The sequence below is a fragment of the Chiloscyllium plagiosum genome, chromosome 37, assembly GCF_004010195.1.
Source record: "Chiloscyllium plagiosum isolate BGI_BamShark_2017 chromosome 37, ASM401019v2, whole genome shotgun sequence".
In the NCBI taxonomy this organism is placed as follows: domain Eukaryota; kingdom Metazoa; phylum Chordata; class Chondrichthyes; order Orectolobiformes; family Hemiscylliidae; genus Chiloscyllium; species Chiloscyllium plagiosum.
In genome coordinates this window covers 3,343,083-3,361,196 of record NC_057746.1, presented here as the reverse complement: position 1 = coordinate 3,361,196, position 18,114 = coordinate 3,343,083, and the positions used below count along the sequence as shown (strand labels likewise).

General features: G+C 41.3%; 1 protein-coding gene and 1 pseudogene across 2 annotated transcripts in view; both read right to left on the bottom strand.

Annotated features, from left to right (window-relative positions):
• Nucleotides 1–7,648, bottom strand: part of LOC122541204 — a 134,360-nt pseudogene extending 126,712 nt beyond the window's left edge.
• Nucleotides 883–18,114, bottom strand: part of LOC122541578 (zinc finger protein 271-like) — a 652,600-nt gene continuing 635,368 nt past the window's right edge. Inside the window, exons 1-2 of one of the 2 annotated variants that reach the window (XM_043678413.1) lie at nt 7,627–7,657; nt 883–6,251 (exon numbers count right to left, since the gene is read on the bottom strand). In XM_043678413.1, coding sequence (XP_043534348.1) covers nt 4,969–6,168 — 1,200 coding nt within the window. In that variant the 5' untranslated portion in view covers nt 6,169–6,251; nt 7,627–7,657 and the 3' untranslated portion in view covers nt 883–4,968. Of the gene's footprint in view, nt 6,252–7,626; nt 7,658–18,114 lie in introns of those variants that run through there. The other variant, XM_043678414.1, reaches the window with a different exon arrangement.

The window sequence follows — 18,114 nt, the reverse complement described above, 5'->3', positions numbered from 1 at the left end:
TACAGTTAGTAAGTTTGCAGATGACACCAAACTTGGAGGTGTAGTGGACAGCGAAGAGGGTTACCTCAGATTACAACAGGATCTGGACCAGATGGGCCAATGGGCTGAGAAGTGGCAGATGGAGTTTAATTCAGATAAATGCGAGGTGCTGCATTTTGGGAAAGCAAATCTTAGCAGGACTTATACACTTAATGGTCAGGTCCTAGGAGTGTTGCTGAACAAAGAGACCTTGGAATGCAGGTTCATAGCTCCTTGAAAGTGGAATCGCAGGTAGATAGGATAGTGAAGAAGGCGTTTGGTATGCTTTCCATTATTGGTAAGGGTATTGAGTACAGGAGTTGGGAGGTCATGTTGCGGCTGTACAGGACATTGGTTAGGCCACTGTTGGAATATTGCGTGCAATCCAGGTCACCTTCCTATTGCAAAGATGTTGTGAAAATTGAAAGGGTTCAGAAAAGATTTACAAGGATGTTGCCAGAGTTGGAGGATTTGAGCTATAGGGAGAGGCTGAACAGGCTGGGGCTGTTTTCCCTGGAGCGTTGAAGGCTGAGGGGTGACCTTATAGAGGTATACAAAATTATGAGGGGCATGGATAGGATAAATAGACAAAGTCTTTGTCCTGGGGTCGGGGAGTCCAGAATTAGAGGGGAAAGGTTTAGAGTGAGATGGGAAAGATATGAGGGACCTAAGGGGCCATTTGTTCACCCAAAGGGTGGTACATGTATGGAATGAGCTGCCAGAGGAAATGGTGGAGGCTGGTACAATTGCAACATTTAAGAGGCATTTGGATGGGTATATGAATAGGAAGGGTTTGGAGGGATATGGGCCGGGTGCTGGCAGGTGGGACTAGATTGGGTTGAGATATCTGGTTGGCATGGACAGGTTGGACTGAAGGGTCTGTTTCCATGCTGTACATCTCTATGACTCTATGTCAAACAAAAGTAGACACAGTACAGATTCTGTGGAACACATCTGGTCACAGGCATCCAGCCTGAAGAACAACCCTCTATAATCACTTTCTGTCTCTTGTCATTAGGCTAATTTTGTATCCAATTGGCAAGCTCACCCTAAATCTTAGATGGTCTATCTTTACTAATTAGTCTCTCCATACAGAACCTTGTCAAAGGCTTTATTAAAGTCCAATTCAACAATGTCTATTGCTCTTCCCTCACCAATTCTCTTGGTTACTTCCTCAAAAAACTCAATCAGATTTGTCAGGCACAACTTTACTCGCCCAAAAACATGCTGACTATCCCTGATCATTCCTTGCTTCTCCAAATGCATTTAAGTCCCTTCCTTCTGAATCACTTCCAATAGCTTACCCATGACTAAAGTCAGACCTAGAAAGAAGTCAAAAGTTTACTCAGAAGTTTGAAAATCGTGTGAACTCTATTTTTCAGTTCTGTGCTATAAAAAGCTTGTTGTCAAAATATGTAGATAAGCTGCACTGTGGAAGGCATCCGATTTAAACCCAGAAGGAGAAATATTTTGTTCATATATTTGTCATTATTTATTGAATGTAATCTTAAAAACAATTTATAAGATTTTCTTTAAGACAATAAAACTTAAAATGTCAGTTTGAAATTCAGAGGATTTCAATAGTTTCTTCAAACTAAACATGTAAAAGTACAACATCTTCTTCCAGTGCCATAGTAAATATTTGTTTTTGCATTTTTAAAAGGTTTCAAGAATATCGTGAGACCCCCAACAAACTGGCTGAGAAAGAGTGTTAGAGAACAGGAGAACCCTAATCTGACTGAGATCACTCGTGTCTCCAATACAGTATAAAAACACTCTTTAAAATTACCAATCCAGCACATAATTAGTGAAATTATGAAATCTGAATTTGGAATTGATAAAATATATTGATACAAGTTGCTCTTTCAAGATCACGATGGGCAATTTAATTGATGTTTAAGGGGACAAATACATTTACATTTCAACATTTTAATTTAAAACAAGAGCCAGTAGAAACAGCTGAGGTGATTTTAATTTGTATTTTAAAAAATGGAAAATTTTGTTTGGGAAGAAATTAACTGACCACCAACAAAACTTATCAGCCCAACAACATGAATACGGGTGAACACAAAAGAAACCATCATGTCTGTTGTGGCCATACTTGAACTTGTGATTTTTTATATAAAAAGAAACATGAAGCATAAACTGGCAAACTACTTTTGAGAAAATTGTAGGTATTTTTGTAAGAAAGAACAAACAAGTAGAATTTGGTAATGCTTGAAATTATACAGTAATGTTTGATTTTCATTTTAAAGATACTACAAAAATAACTTTTCTTTTAAACGGGACAGTTAGGTTTCTCCAGTCCTCTTGAATCACTTAGAACATCAAAAGAAGAGTGATTGGGAAAAAGTGACACACCATCAAATGGGAATTGAATTAAATGAATATATCAACTGAAAGGAAAGTGTAGATGAAATTAATTACTTGATCGCTTTCTTTGCCTTTCTCATTGTACTTTGTCCTCTCATATTTCTTCAAGATACTGACCTGGACTCTAGTGCTCTGGTCGAGTGGCCATTCAGCACGTGGACAGTCAGACAGTGAATGTGGTGAGTCAATTGAAACTGTCACAGCTGAGACACATTCTGCCAAGTGTTATGATCCCAGCTGATGTTCATATTGGATGTGTCAGATCCAAGTCTGAAACCTGGCTTCAGAGATCATATTTTCATTTCTTTTTGGTTTTAACAAAATGGTCTCTTGCTAAAGCATAAGCATACGTTGCAGATTTGGCTTTAACAATAAAGCAGATGTTAATTAACAAACGAAATGAAATTAAAATAGAATAAACCAAATTACCCAATTATAACATATGTGCAAAGACTTTTAAACAGACAGCAAAAGTACAATCCCACAAATCACAAAATATTCCTTTATAAACTGAAAAGAAAATAAAGGAACAGCTTTTGTATGGCACTCAAAAGACACCCCAGTACAGTACCCAAATGCCTCACTTGTACAGGACTCACACTAGAGTTCTTGTTTCTAACACCTCAATGATTTTAAGTCACTTTCGACTTTGGTATATAAACCATAATGGCAGATAGCTTCTTCCTGGATCCATTATGGATGTTTTCCATATTAGCTTGTTCAGAGATCTATTACACCTTTGGAGCAAGTGGGAATTTAACCCGGCTCAGAGGTGGAGACACCAACACAAGAGCCCTTCTGGAGCTTTATACAGACCTGCGTTTGAATGTACTCACTTTAAATAACACGTTCAGGGTTTATCCTAACGCTACAGATCTGGGACAAACATGAACTCTTCACTCTCAGGTAATCACGACAGGTATACCCATTTCTTCTCAGGAACACTGGGCTATATAGCCATGTTCATCCAAGAGCATTACATAACTGCTCAAAACTCAAAGTAAAAAATTCTCTTTCCAAGCTAGGGGGTGTTTCCTTTAAGTGCAAGAAACAAATAAGTTCCAGAAATTTATAACAAACATGAAGGTCCTATTATTTACCTTACAGGGTGGCAAAACAATCTAAAATCAATGAAAGTCCCTTAGTGGTGCATATACATCCATTAACTCCAAAGCTAGACCACAAAAACTGTTTTAACAGAAATTACCATGGCAACAGAAATACTTCCAAATTAATTATTAACAGAAAATCCACATTACTAATTCAAAAAGCATCAATCCAAATTCACAATAGATGACATTAAAAGTAATTATAAATCATACCCTCCCCCTGACTTCCCAGCCAGGCTCACTGATGAGGAACAGGATTCCTGGCTGATTCTCCCCCTCCATTAACTAGACACTGAGGCTAATTGAAGTACCCCCATTACTACCCCAGGAACCTGTGCTAATAGATCAGAAGCTGAAGCTTTTCCAACCACTAAGTATGTGATTGTCTGCTTGGTCAGAGTGAGAGCCAATGAGTGACTTTTATCAGATGCTGCACTGCAAGGATGCTGAGTTTATACAAGGGGTTCTGTACATATAGATGTTTTCCTTTAATGGTGTTTTGTGATCAGGATTAAAGATTAAATTGGCCTTCTTGAAATGATGGGACTGAATGTGTGAGATGTTTGAGACAGCAAGTGCTTTGGAATGACTGCTCTCCTTTGTGAACACTGGAGAGTGAAAAAAGAGATAGCTCTCAATGCAAAAGCAGCAGCTGAGTCCTTGTGGAGATGTCAGTGTTTCGTGAGGGAGGAGGAGATGAAATAATTCTGTCAGACATCACACTGGATGGATTTGTTTCCTATGTGGGTTCACTGATGTTCCAGGATATGCAACAATAATGTGAATAATGTGTAATATTACAGAAATCAGAGTGTTTCTCTCCTGTGTGAATGCTCTGATGAACCAGATGCTCACACTTGGATTTTTTAAATTATATTCATTCATGGAATGAATGCATCACTAGCTGCGCCATCATTTTTTGCCAGTTCCTAATTGCCCACTGTGTGATTTGTATGGTGTGTTTCAGAGGTTAGCTACATTGCTGTAGGTCTGGAATCATATGCAAGCCAGACATGGAGAGGACAACAAATTTCCTTCCCTAAGGGTAAGGAAGGGGAAGTACTCAGCATGATGTTTCCTTCCCTAAAGGTGAACCGTTAGTGAACCAGAAAATATTTTCACAAAAATCAACAGCAGCTAGTTTTTAATTCAGTTTTTTTTTCAATTGAATTCAAAATTCACCATCTGCATTGGTGGGATATGAACACAGAATATCAACCTGTGGCTCTGGATTGCTAGTCCAGTAAATTTAGTAGTGTGCCACTATCTCCCCACCTGTGTGAATGCGCACGAAGGTTCATGACTACCTGAAGGATTTGTGAAGCATCTCATAGGTGAATAGTTGCTTCTATGCTAATGTATTGTTGTACACAGAAAGTTGATGACTCCAAGGCTGATGTACCACACAAGTCACACATGAATAGGTTTTCATGGGTTCAACAAATGTCCACGTCCCTCAGTAAACACTTCACATTTGAAGGGTTTCTCCTGTATGGATTGTCTGATGCCTCAGGAGGCTAGATGACTGTGTGAATGCTCGGTCACATACCTCACAATTGAAGGGTTTCTCCCCTGTGTGGACTGTCTGATGTCGCAGGAGGCTTGATGAATAAGTGAAAGCTCGGTCACACATTTCACACTTGAAGGGTTTCTCCCCAGTGTGGATTATCTGATGTTGCATCAGGTTCGATGAATGTGTGAAGGCTCGGTCACACAGCTCACACTTGAAGGATTTCTCTCCTGTGTGAAGTGCCTGATGTCGCAGGAGGTGTGATGATTGTATGAAGGCTCGATTGCACACCTCACACTTAAAAGGTTTCTCCCCTGTGTGGATTCGTTGATGTCTGCGGAGGTCTGTTAACTTTGAAAATGATTTCTCACACACTTTGCATGTGAATGGTTTCTCCCCTGTGTGAATGCGCTGGTGAGCATGTAGACTTGATGATTTTGAGAATGATTTGTCACACACATCACAGCAGATAAGTTTCTCCCCAGTGTGGGTGCCTTTGTGTCTCAGGAGTGTTGACGATTGGTTGAATGCTCGGTTGCACACTTCACATTTGAAGGGTTTCTCCCCTGTGTGAATTGTCTGGTGTCGCAGAAGGCTTGATGAATGCGTGAAGGCTCGACTGCACACCTCACACTTGAAGGGTTTCTCCCCTGTGTGAAGTGCCTGATGCTGCAGAAGACTAGAGGAATGTGTGAAGGCTCGATCACACACCTCACACTTGAAGGGTTTCTCCCCTGTGTGAGTTGTCTGATGTTGCAAGAGGTGCGAAGACTGTGTAAAAGCTCGGTCACACACTTCACACTTGAAGGGTTTCTCCCCAGTGTGGATACGTTGGTGCCTGCAGAGGTTCGTTAACTTTGAAAATGATTTGTCACAAACCTCACAGATGAACGGTTTCTCCCCTGTATGAATGCGCTGGTGAGCACGGAGGCTTGATGACTGTGAAAATGATTTACCACACACTTCACACGTGAATGGTTTTTCCCCTGTGTGAATACGCTGGTGAGTTCTGAGGCTTGATAACTGTGAGAATGATTTATCACACACTTCACATGAGATAGGTTTCTCTCCAGTTTGGGTGTCTTTTTGGCTCAGGACTGTCGATGACAGTGTGAAATCCTGGTCCCACACCTCAACTGTAAAGGGTTTCACTTCCATGTGGCTCTTCAAAAGATAAGCCCTGTGTATCAGCAGTTGTCATGTGCCTATGGAGTCCTCCTCACACATGAGCAGCCACCAACCTGCAGGAATGAATCAGTGGTTCATGAGGCTTGATGAATGAAGCGAGCTCTTACCACACTTGAAGCAAAACACACTTCTTCCCTGTCTCACCCTGAATAATCACCCATGGCCAAACCTTCAGAAAGGCCGGTTCTGATGAAAGGCACCACACTACTGACTGATTTCCAGACGATGACTTCACTGCCCAACCTACCCTGTATTGAACAATGCTGTTAAGGGATTGGATGTCTTCCTACAGTTGTGCAGTTGTTCCTTGGGGAACAGTCTGGATCTATCAGTAACGTCTATTTTCTCCATATTCTCTGGTGTAGCAAGGTACAATCATTCTGTAAAACAAATAAAGTAAACATAATTTCCTCCAACTACCTCTCCTCCTTTGCTGAAGGAGCTGACTGTCACATACTTGACTGTCACAGTCTCTGTTTCCAGCAGGGACTCTGGATAGTGACCAGGATCAAACAATAATGCTACTTTCTTTCCTCCACCTCCACCCCATCTCCCCAGGCACTGAGAGGGCAACGCGAAAGACAGTTGGGCACAGTGTAAAACAGGCCAACGATTCACTAGCTGCTCAACTCATACTGGCGAATTCCAGTTTTCCCCTTTAAGACTGTGTGTAAATAAATCACTCAGGAAAAATGTTAATTGAATGGACATTTTGAAATTTATTTGAGGTAAACAAACTGGGCAGGAAGCAAGGAAAACATCATTTCAGTGTAGCTAATTGAAGGTTTATTTGAAGGCCAAGGCTTTCAGGGCACATATTAAAAGAAAGCTTTCCAAAACATTTCAAGATTTTAGCCTTTCTCCAACAGGCAAACTACATATACACCCTTTTTAACAAGACTCCATCTACAAATTAACACACTTTACAGTTCCACAAGACAAATGAATCACCAGGAAACAAGACAAACAGCACGTCAGACATTTCTCTCCATCAGATTCCATTCTCTTCCTCCCTACACATTCAAGTCAAAGGACAACCTCAGTTCTGAACACTGACCCAACTCTTCAACCAGTCACAATGATTTTCGAGCGTTAACTGCTGAGGCAGCTGCTGCGAAAACCTGAAGTAATTCTGCACCTCCCACATAAATACACCTCACCTTCTCATATTCAGGAATGTGGCATCAACAAATCTCAGCCTGGAAGTCAGAGGGAAATGCTTCCAATAAACACACTCAATATCCAACACACAGCTCCAGTCACACAGTTCAGCACAAAGCACCGAGTAAACAGCTCTCTCAGCTGGATCTTCTCACACAGCATAAGGGACATTTCCACCCCTGACTGCCCACAGGATAGTCAGACTGCCTGAAGATTGGTGTGGATATTATGGGATACAATTTGTATAAAAGCTGCTCCTTCACTCACCATCTCCTCACTTGGTTTTCAGTCCCTATAGGAAGTGAACCAGCTCTGGAAGAGGAAGAGGAGACAATGGGCAGAGTGGGTGGACTCTCTGATTGACGTCTCTCACAGTCAATCCAAATATTTCTGGAGCAACATGAGTTTCTGAAACTTGGGAAACTGACCGGGGAAATGGAGGTGACTTTGAGCAGCAGATCAGGTGGGGATTCTGATCTCTGTATGTACATGTTTACATATGTATGGCATGACCAACTGTACAGACCATCAAATTATTTTATGAATAAAGTATATTTTTGAAATAAAAAAGGCAGTCAGGTGGAGATTTAAACTGGTCATTGTAGCATCTGAATAAAATCTCACTCCTTGGGATATGTAACCTTTGACGTATTTGACAATTATGTCCCTTGGCAGTTTGGTTAAAAATAGGAGCTCAAAAGTTAATCTCTTGTCGTCTTAAAATTAATTGCTGGTGTTTCCTTGTTAAGATCAACTGTTTAATTTGGATTAATTTGAAAGGTAGACATTTAAGTATCTTATCAGCCGACAGGGAATTTTTAAAAAAATCTCCCAGTGGAGGTTGGTGCTGCTGAAGCTTGGGTAGTTCATTGGACTACGAATTGAAAGCTGGTTAAAATTGATCCTGAAACATTAGAGGCAGACTATAAAAACAATGCTTTGAGTGCAATGATCTTGGAATGAAGCTACGAAGATGTAAAACTTGAGAGTTTCATAAAAATGAGAGTTCAGCAACTTGGTGATGGGGGTATTATGTTCTGGTTTCCAAAACTCTTTCACAGATCAGTGGGGGCTAGAGTACATCAAGATCTGAGAGATGGGAGATAAACCACAGCAGTTCTGCAACATAAGGTGAACATGCCAAGGGACATCACATGTAGGTGGTTGGTGGGTGAGTATTTCTTTCTGCTACCTATTCTGACTAGTTTTCAGATCAAAGGCCAAATAGGAGAAATATATCCAGATTTAAAACTAAAGATTAGTTGTAAAAGAAATAATAAATTTAAAATCTAATTAAATAAAGATACAAGGCCAGGTAATGTGTTGCAGCTGCAACCAGAGTGTGATGTGCTCTTGCTCTTTGTAAATGAGTACTGTGAATAGCCAGTCAGCACCAAGCACTACAACTTTCACAAGATGTTTCAGTACGTTAACAATGAATGTGATTAGCTATTTTTAGAATACTGCGTACGCTTCTGGTCACCCTTCTTTTGTTTTACTATTCATTCACAGCATGAGGGCATCACTGGCCAGGCAGCATTTATTACTCATCCCTAATTGCCCAGAGGGCGGTTAAGAGTCAACCACTTTGCTGGAGGCCTGGAGTCACACGTAGGCCAAACCGGATCAGGACGGCAGTTTCCTTCTCTAAAGGACATTAGTGAAACAAAAGGGTGTTTTCTGAGCAATCAGCAATGGATTCATGGTCATCATTAGACTCTTAATTCCAGATATTTACTCAATTCAACTTCTGCTATCTGCCACGGCGGGATTCAAACCCACATCTCCAGAACATTATCTGATTCTCTAAGTTAGCCGACAAGTGATAATACCATGAGGTGATCACCTCCCCTATAGGAAGGATGTTGTTAAATGTGAGAGGATGCAGAGAAGATTTACAGCAACGTTGTCGTGACTGGAGGGTTTGAGTTATACAGAGAGGCTGAAGAGGCTGGGGCTATTTCCCTGGAGTGTCGAAGGTTGAGGGGTGACCTTACAGAAGTTTATAAAATCAGGAGGGGCATGAATAGCGTGAATGGCCAAGGTCTTCTTCCTAGGAGAGCATAGGTTTAATGTGTAGAGATGCCAGTGTTGCACTGGGGTGGACAAGGTCAGAAGTTACACGACACCAGGTTATAGTCCAACAGGTTTATTTGAAATCACAAGCATTTAGAGCGCTGCTCCTTTGTCAAGTTGGAATGTACAGCTGGTATGGATGGGTTGGATCAAAGGATCTGTTTCCATGCTGTATGATGCTATGACTCGATGGAGGTGGTGGACGCTATTGTCATTCATAATGACCATATGTGTATCAAATGTTGGTTGTCTGACAAAGTTCAGCTCAGTTGGAAAAAGTGAGCACTGCAGATGCTGGAGATCAGAGTCAAGAGTGTGGTGCTGGAAAAGCACAGTAGGTCAGGCAGCATCTGAGGAGCAGGAGAGTCGATGTTTCAGGCAAAAGCCCTTCATCAGGCTTGTGAGCCAAGGAGATGGAGAGATAAATGGGAGTGGGGGTCGGGCTGGGGGAAGATAGGTGAGTGTAATAGTGATAGGTCAGAGAGGAGTGTTGATCGGATAGGTGGGAATGAAGATGGACAGGTAGGACAGGTCATGAGGGCGGTGCCGAGTGGGAAGGTTGGATCTGGGATAAGTTAGGGGGAGGGGAAATGAGGAAACTGGTGAAATCCACATTTATCCTGTGTAGGTGGAGGGTCCTAAGGCTGAAGATGAGGTGTTCTTCCTCTAGATGTTGGGTGATTACAGTTTAGCGATGGAGGAGGCACATCTCATCCACTTCCAGTACCTCTGCCCTCTAACCCCACCCCTCCAACCTTAACAAGGACAGAACCCCCCTGATCCTCAAGAGGCAGTCATTCTCTTTAAATTAGCTACCTCAAATTCGGTCAATGACCCTTGATCTTGCTCATTAGGTTTGAGACTCTTGGTCTTTGTGTGGCTGAGAGTGGAAACTGTAGGGAGGATGAGAAATCTGACCTTAGCACCAGGGTATAAGGAGCCATTTAAGTTGGGTAAAAAGGAGAAATGTAGTTGTAATTGTGGATAGTATGGCTAGGGGCAAAGGTATTGTTCTCCATGGCCAGGATTGAGAAACGTAAAGGCTGTGAAAACTACCTGGTGCCAAGTTTAAGGATCCCTCATCTGGGTTGCAATGAGACTTGGATTTGGGAGGGGCAAGATACAAGTAGGTGCACAATTAAAAAGCAAGACTACCAAAGTAATAATCTCTGGATTACTACCTGGGCTACAAGTTAATTGCCACTGGGTCAATAAGATGGAAGAGGCATATCTGAAAGATTGGTGTGAAATAAATGAGTTTGGATTCATAGGACATTGATTCTGTCAAAGAGAGAACTATTCTGTTGGGGTGGGCTCCACTTGAATCATACTGGGATTAGAGACCAGGAAAATCACATAACTAGGACTATAGATAGGTCTTTAAACTAAATAGTAGGGGGAGGGTTCAGTTGCATGGAAAACCAAAAAAAAATCCAAGTGTAGGAAAAGGTAGGTGTGCAAGTTGGTGATGAGACTGATTATTACCAGAAAATTAAAGGAAGGATCACAGCATGTGAACATCATTTATGCATTAAGGAGTCAAACAGGAGTGGGGAGGATTGAATAAACCTAGAGGCTCTGCATCAGAATGCACATAGCAAATGAAATAAAATTAATGAGTTAAGAGGTAAATAGATATGATTCAGTGGTGCTTACTGAAACAACAGAGAGGCCATGTCCAGAAGTTGCATATCCAAGGACATTCACTGCTTTGGAAGAATAGAGAGAAAGGAAAAGGGAAGGTGGTGGAGCTCTTCATAAAGGAAAAGAATAGTGCTGTAATGAGGAATGATTGATTTTGGCTTTGGAGACGTAGAATCAGTCTAGGTAGAAATAAGAAACAGCAAGGGAAACAAGTCCCTTGGGGAAGTAATGCAAAGGACCCCTATCAATAGTTTCATAGTCGAACTCAGTAAAAATTAGGAAATATTGGAGGCTTGTAAAAAAAGGAATGATAATCAGAAGTGATTTCAATTGGCATATAGACAAACCAATCAAACTGTCAAGAGTAGCCCAGTGGATGAATGTATAGAATGTATTAGGAATTGGTTCCCCAACATATTGCTGCAAGGTTCAATCAGGGAGCAGGCTATTTTGGATTTAATATGGTGTAATGAGATGGGATTAATGATCCCATTCTAAAGGTTCCTCCAGGGAAGAGAGATCATAGTATGCTGGAATTTCAAATTCTGTTTGAGGACAACAAACTGTAGTCCCACACTAGTGTTCTGCATAGTGCATAGGCATGAGGACAGATCTACATTTAGTAGATTGGGCAGGAAGACCAACAGTTTAGACAGTTGGGAGATATTTAATTCTTTCAAACTAAAATATATTCCAGAAAGGGAGAAAGATTGTGAGAAGGGGTGGGTGTGGGGGTAGAAGCATCTAAGATTAAGCAAAGAAGTCCAAGGCAACAACAACAAAAGCATACCATTTTACAAAGGTCAATGACAGGCTAGAGGTTCAGGAAACCTTTAAAGATCAATCAGGATTACTAAAGAAGTGATGAAATGAGCAAAGGTAAATTATGAAAGTAAACTAGCACAAAATAAAACTGATTAGCAAAAGCTTTAACTGTATATTTTTTAAAAATTAGCTAAAGTGAATGATGGTCCCTTAGAGATGAGACTGGGAAGTTAATAATGGGGAGCACAGAAATATCAGAAACACTAAATTGATATTTTGCTTCAGTTTTTATGATGGAGCACACTGAAACCATTCTAATAGGAACAGGTAATGCAGAGGTTAAAAATGCAAAGAACTTAAAACAATCACCATTACTTGGGAGAAAATACTGAGCAAAGAATTGGGATTAAAGTTAGACACGTCCTCAGAGACTGATGGCCTACATTCTAGGACCTTTAAGGAAATGGCAGCCAATATAGCAGATGCATGAGTTATAATATTCCCAAATTCCTGGGATTCTGAAAAGGAGAAAGGATGTAACTATTTAGATGCAGTGCAGGGAAGGTTCATGGGATTAAATTGCAAAGATAAAAGATTTGTCTTAAAAAGACATACTTTCTAGAATTTAGAAGAATGGGAAGAGATTTAATTGAGGTATATAAGATGCAAAATGAGATTGACAAAGTAGATGTGGAATGAATATTTCCTGTTGTGGGGAAATCTAGAATGAGACGTTATAGTTTTAGGATAAGGAGTGGCAAATTCAAAAATATGAGGAGGAATTATTCCTCTCAAAGGATGGTTAAACTGAAATTCACTACCCCACACTGTGGTAGATATTGGGCAATTGACTACATTTTTTAGAAGACAGATACAGATTTTTAATCAATAACAGGTTCAAGGGTTATGGCAGCAGGCAGGAAAGTGGAATTGAGGCCAAGATGAAAGCAGCCATGATTGTCTTAAATAGTGGCGCAGGCTTGAGGGGCTGAATTGCTGACCCCAGCTCTGAGTTATCATGTTGCAGTTGCTGCCACTGTTCCCCTTGTAAATGCATGACAGATATTTCTTGTGTGGGATTAGCATTCTACATCCTCAGAGAATTTCAAACTGATAACATCAGTGTGGAATGTGCAATCTTGGATGTGTTTGACAGTGATTAGAAGAGGACAACTCACAGCAAACAAGGCAGTGATGACACAAAGTGGTGGGAACAGCACATGCACCAGAGAGAATGACGTAACTGTATTATAGACCAGACCAAACCCCTTCAAACCACGTTACGGAGATAGCCCAAACCCTAAATTTTTCTTATTTTAAAGGCAAGTGCCAGGCTTAGCATTCTGGATTCAATTAGATTGGTCAAACTACCAGTCTTGAAGCAAAATATACTTTTTCATACAATATAGTTAAAAATACAGACAAAATAAAAAAATTGGCTTAACTGTAACTCTATTGAAATACTTAACAAAATAATAAATTACTCATTAACTATTCCAATATAGTAACATCCCATACGCACACCCTTGGCAGAGGCAATGTTAGTAAGACAGATTGGCTCACACGCAATTCTAGCAGCAGGAAGAGAACCCCAGCTTTCAGCTGTAACAGAGAGAAGAAAAACAGCTTCCACATCCAGACCCCAGTAACTGCTACTGAAAGCTAAAACTAAAATCTTGGGAGCTTGGCCCGCATCCATTCAGGCTGCTTCTATTGTTCCAACTTTAAAAAAAACACAAGGCGTCAAGCTGTTTATTGGCTTGAAGCAGACTGCTCAAGACCTCTGTCTCAACCTTTTCTCAAAAAAGTACAAAATACAAGTGTTAAAGCCACAGTATTGTCACAGGAGGGAGAGGGACTCTATGTTCTAAATTGTTCAAATTATATTGCTTCCCAAAAATTGTCAAATATCTGATTTTTTTTTCCCCCAGAAGTGTTTCTATATTGTTGCCCATATTTTGAACACTTTGACTAGTCTATGCATTAAAAACACAGTTCCCAAGCGCTGTTGTTGGTGAGGCAAACAAAGGGACACTGAATTTGGTTTGTGATTAAACTCGACTTTATTAACAAAATATTCCTTACTAAAATCACCATGTGAGCATTTCTCAAATTCCCACAATATTAACTCTTTTTATCCAACTCTATCTGTCTGAGAAAGGATAACATCCAAAACAATCCATGCCTGAGCTGGGCCATTGGAATCTCCTCCTATCCGACAGAGGGCTGGCTCTCTTCCATGACAGTGGATCCTGTAGGTCAGGCCAGATATTCTCCTGAGAATTCTTGGGTTGCAGCATGATTGTCTGCCATATGCCTTGCTCTAAGTAGTAACTGTGGAGGTGGATTCCAGGTGTTTTTTCTTATTCCCGGTATATTGGGTCCAGGTCGGTGTGTTTGTTGATGGAGTTTGTGGATAAGTGCCACAAACTCCATCAACAAACACATCGACCTGGACCCAATGTACCGGCCACTACAGCGGACAGCTGAAACTGACAACCGGAAGCGGCAGGGACAGGCCACTATAAACACCGGAGCAAACACCACAGAAGCGCTTCGCAGGAGGCTCCCAAGCACTGAGGATGTCACCTAGACAGGGGACGAAACGTTTGCAACAAAAATTTCCAGCTCGGCGAACAGAACCATAACAATGAGTAAACATTTCAGAACTGATTAACAACAGACTCACCATTACCAGATTGAGAAATTAATCTAAAAACAAACTACAAAAATAATTTCCCACATTGAAATAACAGAATCTGAATAATGCACGACAATGGGTGGCACGATGGGTTAGCATGTGCTCGGGACCCGTGTTTCATTCTATCTTCGGGTGACTGTATGGAATTTGCACAATTCTCCCTGTGTCTGCGTAGATTTCCTCTGAGTCTCTGGTTTCTTTCCACAATCCAAATATGTGGAGATTAGGTGGATTGGTCGTGCTAAATTGACATAGCATTTGGGGATGTGGGTTAGGTTAGGAGGTTAGGTTAGGTGGATTAGCCAAGGAAAAGACAGACTTACAAATATTGGGTACGGGGATGGGTCTGGCTGGGATGTTTGGTGTGGACTTGATGAGCCAAATGGCTTATTTCCACACTTGTAGGATTCTATGAATAGTTCTCCATAAGCTGTGCAAGAGTGTCTGTACCCTCCACAATTCTGAGATGTAAAATCCAGGATTGTGGTGCACTCCTTTCTGCCATGCTCTGTACCTGGAGACCAAACCAACCAGGGGTTCAGCTCCAAACCCCAAGCTCGAGCCCCTTACCTTGCTGCTGAAATTACTGAGAAAGTTAAAAGGACACACTTACTATAAAACCTCATCAACAAACATGGGGATGTAATTTATCTGGTGGGACAACAATGGACGTTGGACACTGACTATGTCTCTATAAAAGCTGTGTCCACAACTTCCACATCACAGTGACCATTACAGCAGGTTTCACACAAAACAATCAAAACATTCAACACCGTCCTCACAAAACTGTTCCTATGATTAGTGTCAAAATGTTTTATACTGATATTATTGAAGTATATATTATTATATACTGACATCCCTTATTGAAGAATAGATGCCAACATTTATCAGATCTGTCCCAACATCTCCTGAGAAATCTTGGAAATTGCACCAAAAACTCACATTTTGTGAAAAAATGTTGGAGAGATTTTCTCTGGAAGTGAAGATTTTCTCTGTGTTTGGAGGGAAGGATAGACCATCTCCTCAAACATGACTGAATTACAGCCCCAAGCCCAGAAAGCTCCCCCTTCACTGAGGTTGTTTAAAACTCCCCACAGGGACTCAGCTCAATTCATCCAAACCGCTCACAATCCCGCTCCGAACTACATTACCCATGCTGCATGTGGACCTACGCGTGTGCAGCGAGGGACTACAGTATGCAATCGGGGAGAGCCCACCCTCAGTGCGTGACGGAAATTGTAGCTCTTAACCGCGCAGAGGCAATTAGCTCCCAGCGTTCAGAAGTTCAAATGAAGAACACGTCAGTCCGAACGGCTGTCGCGTGGAAGGTGCTGCAATTGGATTTACGTTCCTGTGCATGGTGGCGGGAAGTGGAATCGCTGGCTTCCCCGATTGGTTCTCTCATCCTCATAATAACCCACAAGAACTGGACATTCTGGTTCTGCTTCTACGCACCATTCTTGATTGTGATGTCAGGGCCCGAAGGTGGACTTCTCTGCGAGTTCTGGTGCTTGGAGGAAAGCCCCAAGGTCAGGAGAGAGGGAGCCTCATCAAGTTATATGGTCATACAACACAGAAACAGACCCTTGGGTCCAACCAGACCATAATCCCAAACTAAACTATTCCTACCTGTGCTTGAACCATATCCCTCCAAACATTTCTTATTCATGTACTTATCCAAATGTCTTTTAAACCATATACTGCACCCACATCCACCACTTCCTCTGGAAACAATGTCTTCCCAAAAACTGCCATTACTACCAAGTGTGAGAAACAGAGCTCACAATATAATAAATTTCAGTCCAAGTCAAATTCTGAAGCAGCGAATTTTATTGAAATGTTCTTGCAAGAAGGGGTGACTAGCAAGTAGCCATACCGATCCAGAAATTACTCCACAATTTATACAGTTTAATTCTCCGTACTTCCCAGTTTACCTCATTGGCCTTCAAACCTATCAATATTCCTTATTGTGTTCTGCCCCTGCCCAGCTCCATCCCGCCCTTGTTTACTTCTCCCCCTACTCCAAGCCGGGCGTCCCTCCCCCCTATAAGTGACTTGGCTCACTTCAGTGCTGACATGAGGGAAATTTGCTGAGCTTGGAATATCTTGATGTTCTTTTTCACCTTATCTATTTGTCTGTAACATCTTCCATTGTTTGCAGGCACGTTCCATTCTTCTATGCACATTTTACCTAACTCAGAAGAAACTATGTATCCCTTTACATAGTCTTCATTCTTGTATGCACATTTTAGTTAACTCAGCTCTTTGCTGAAACAATTATAAACTGGTGTAGGTTAGTTCATTCACCTTGCATAAGCAATTATGGTTGCAGAAGTAACACTGCTTTACATACATCCCACTCAAGGAAATTGGTGCAATTGCTGTAACTGGGGAGAAGGTATCATGTAAACTGATGGGATTAAAGGCAAATAATTCCCCAGGGCCTGATGGCCTGCACCCAGAGGTATAAAAGGATTTGCATTAGTTGAGATATTCCAAAATTCCCTAGATTCTGGAAATGTACCAGTAAATTGGAAACATACTAATGTGACACACTTAAAGAGATAGGCAATAAGTGGGAAACTGTAGACCAGTTTGAGCTTTGTAGTGGGGAAGTTGCTGAAGCCAATCATAAGGGAGGAGATAATTGAACATTTGGATAAATGAAGCTCAATTCACCAGTGTCCAGTGGATGTGGTATATCTAGACTTCCAGAAGGCATTTGACAACGTGCTGCATAAAAGATTGATCCAGATGATTAGATCCTAAATCCGGTTAAAGGTAGAGGATTGGTTTGGATAAAGGATTGGCTGACTGACAGTAAACAGAAGATCAGTAAACATTGGTCCTTCTCTGCATTGCAAACTGAAACTAGTCTTGTGCTGCACGGTTCAGTTCTCAGACTTCAACTATCTACAATCTGTATAAATGAACTGCAAGCAGAGACAGACTGTATCATAGTTAAACGCATGGTTGATACTAATATTGGTGGGAAACCAGGATATGATGAGGAGATGATATGTTTCCAGATGGATATTGGCTAGGGGAATGGGCCAGACTCTGACAGGTGGAGGTTAATTGGATATGTATGGGGTTGTTCATTTTGGCTGGAAAATAAGACAAATTGTTATTTCAATGGGAAGCAGATTCACAGTGTGTCAGTACAGAGGGAAGTGGGTGTTGTTGGGCATGAATTGCAGAAAGTGGATATGCAGGTGCAGCATATAATAAGAAAGGCAAATCGAAAGCAAATCTTAGCGGGACTTATACACTTGATGGTAAGGTCCTAGGGAGTGTTGCTGAACAAAGAGACCTTGGAGTGCAGGTTCATAGTTCCTTGAAAATGGAGGTGCAGGTAGATAGTAAAGAAGGCGTTTGGTATGCTTTCCTTTATCAGTCAGAGTTCTGAGTACAGGAGTTGGGAGGCCATGTTGCGGCTGTACAGGACATTGGTTAGGCTACTGTTGGAATATTGCGTGCAATTCTGGTCTCCTTCCTATCGGAAAGATGTTGTGAAACTTGAAAGGGTTCAGAAAAGATTTACAAGGATGTTGCCAGGGTTGGAGGAT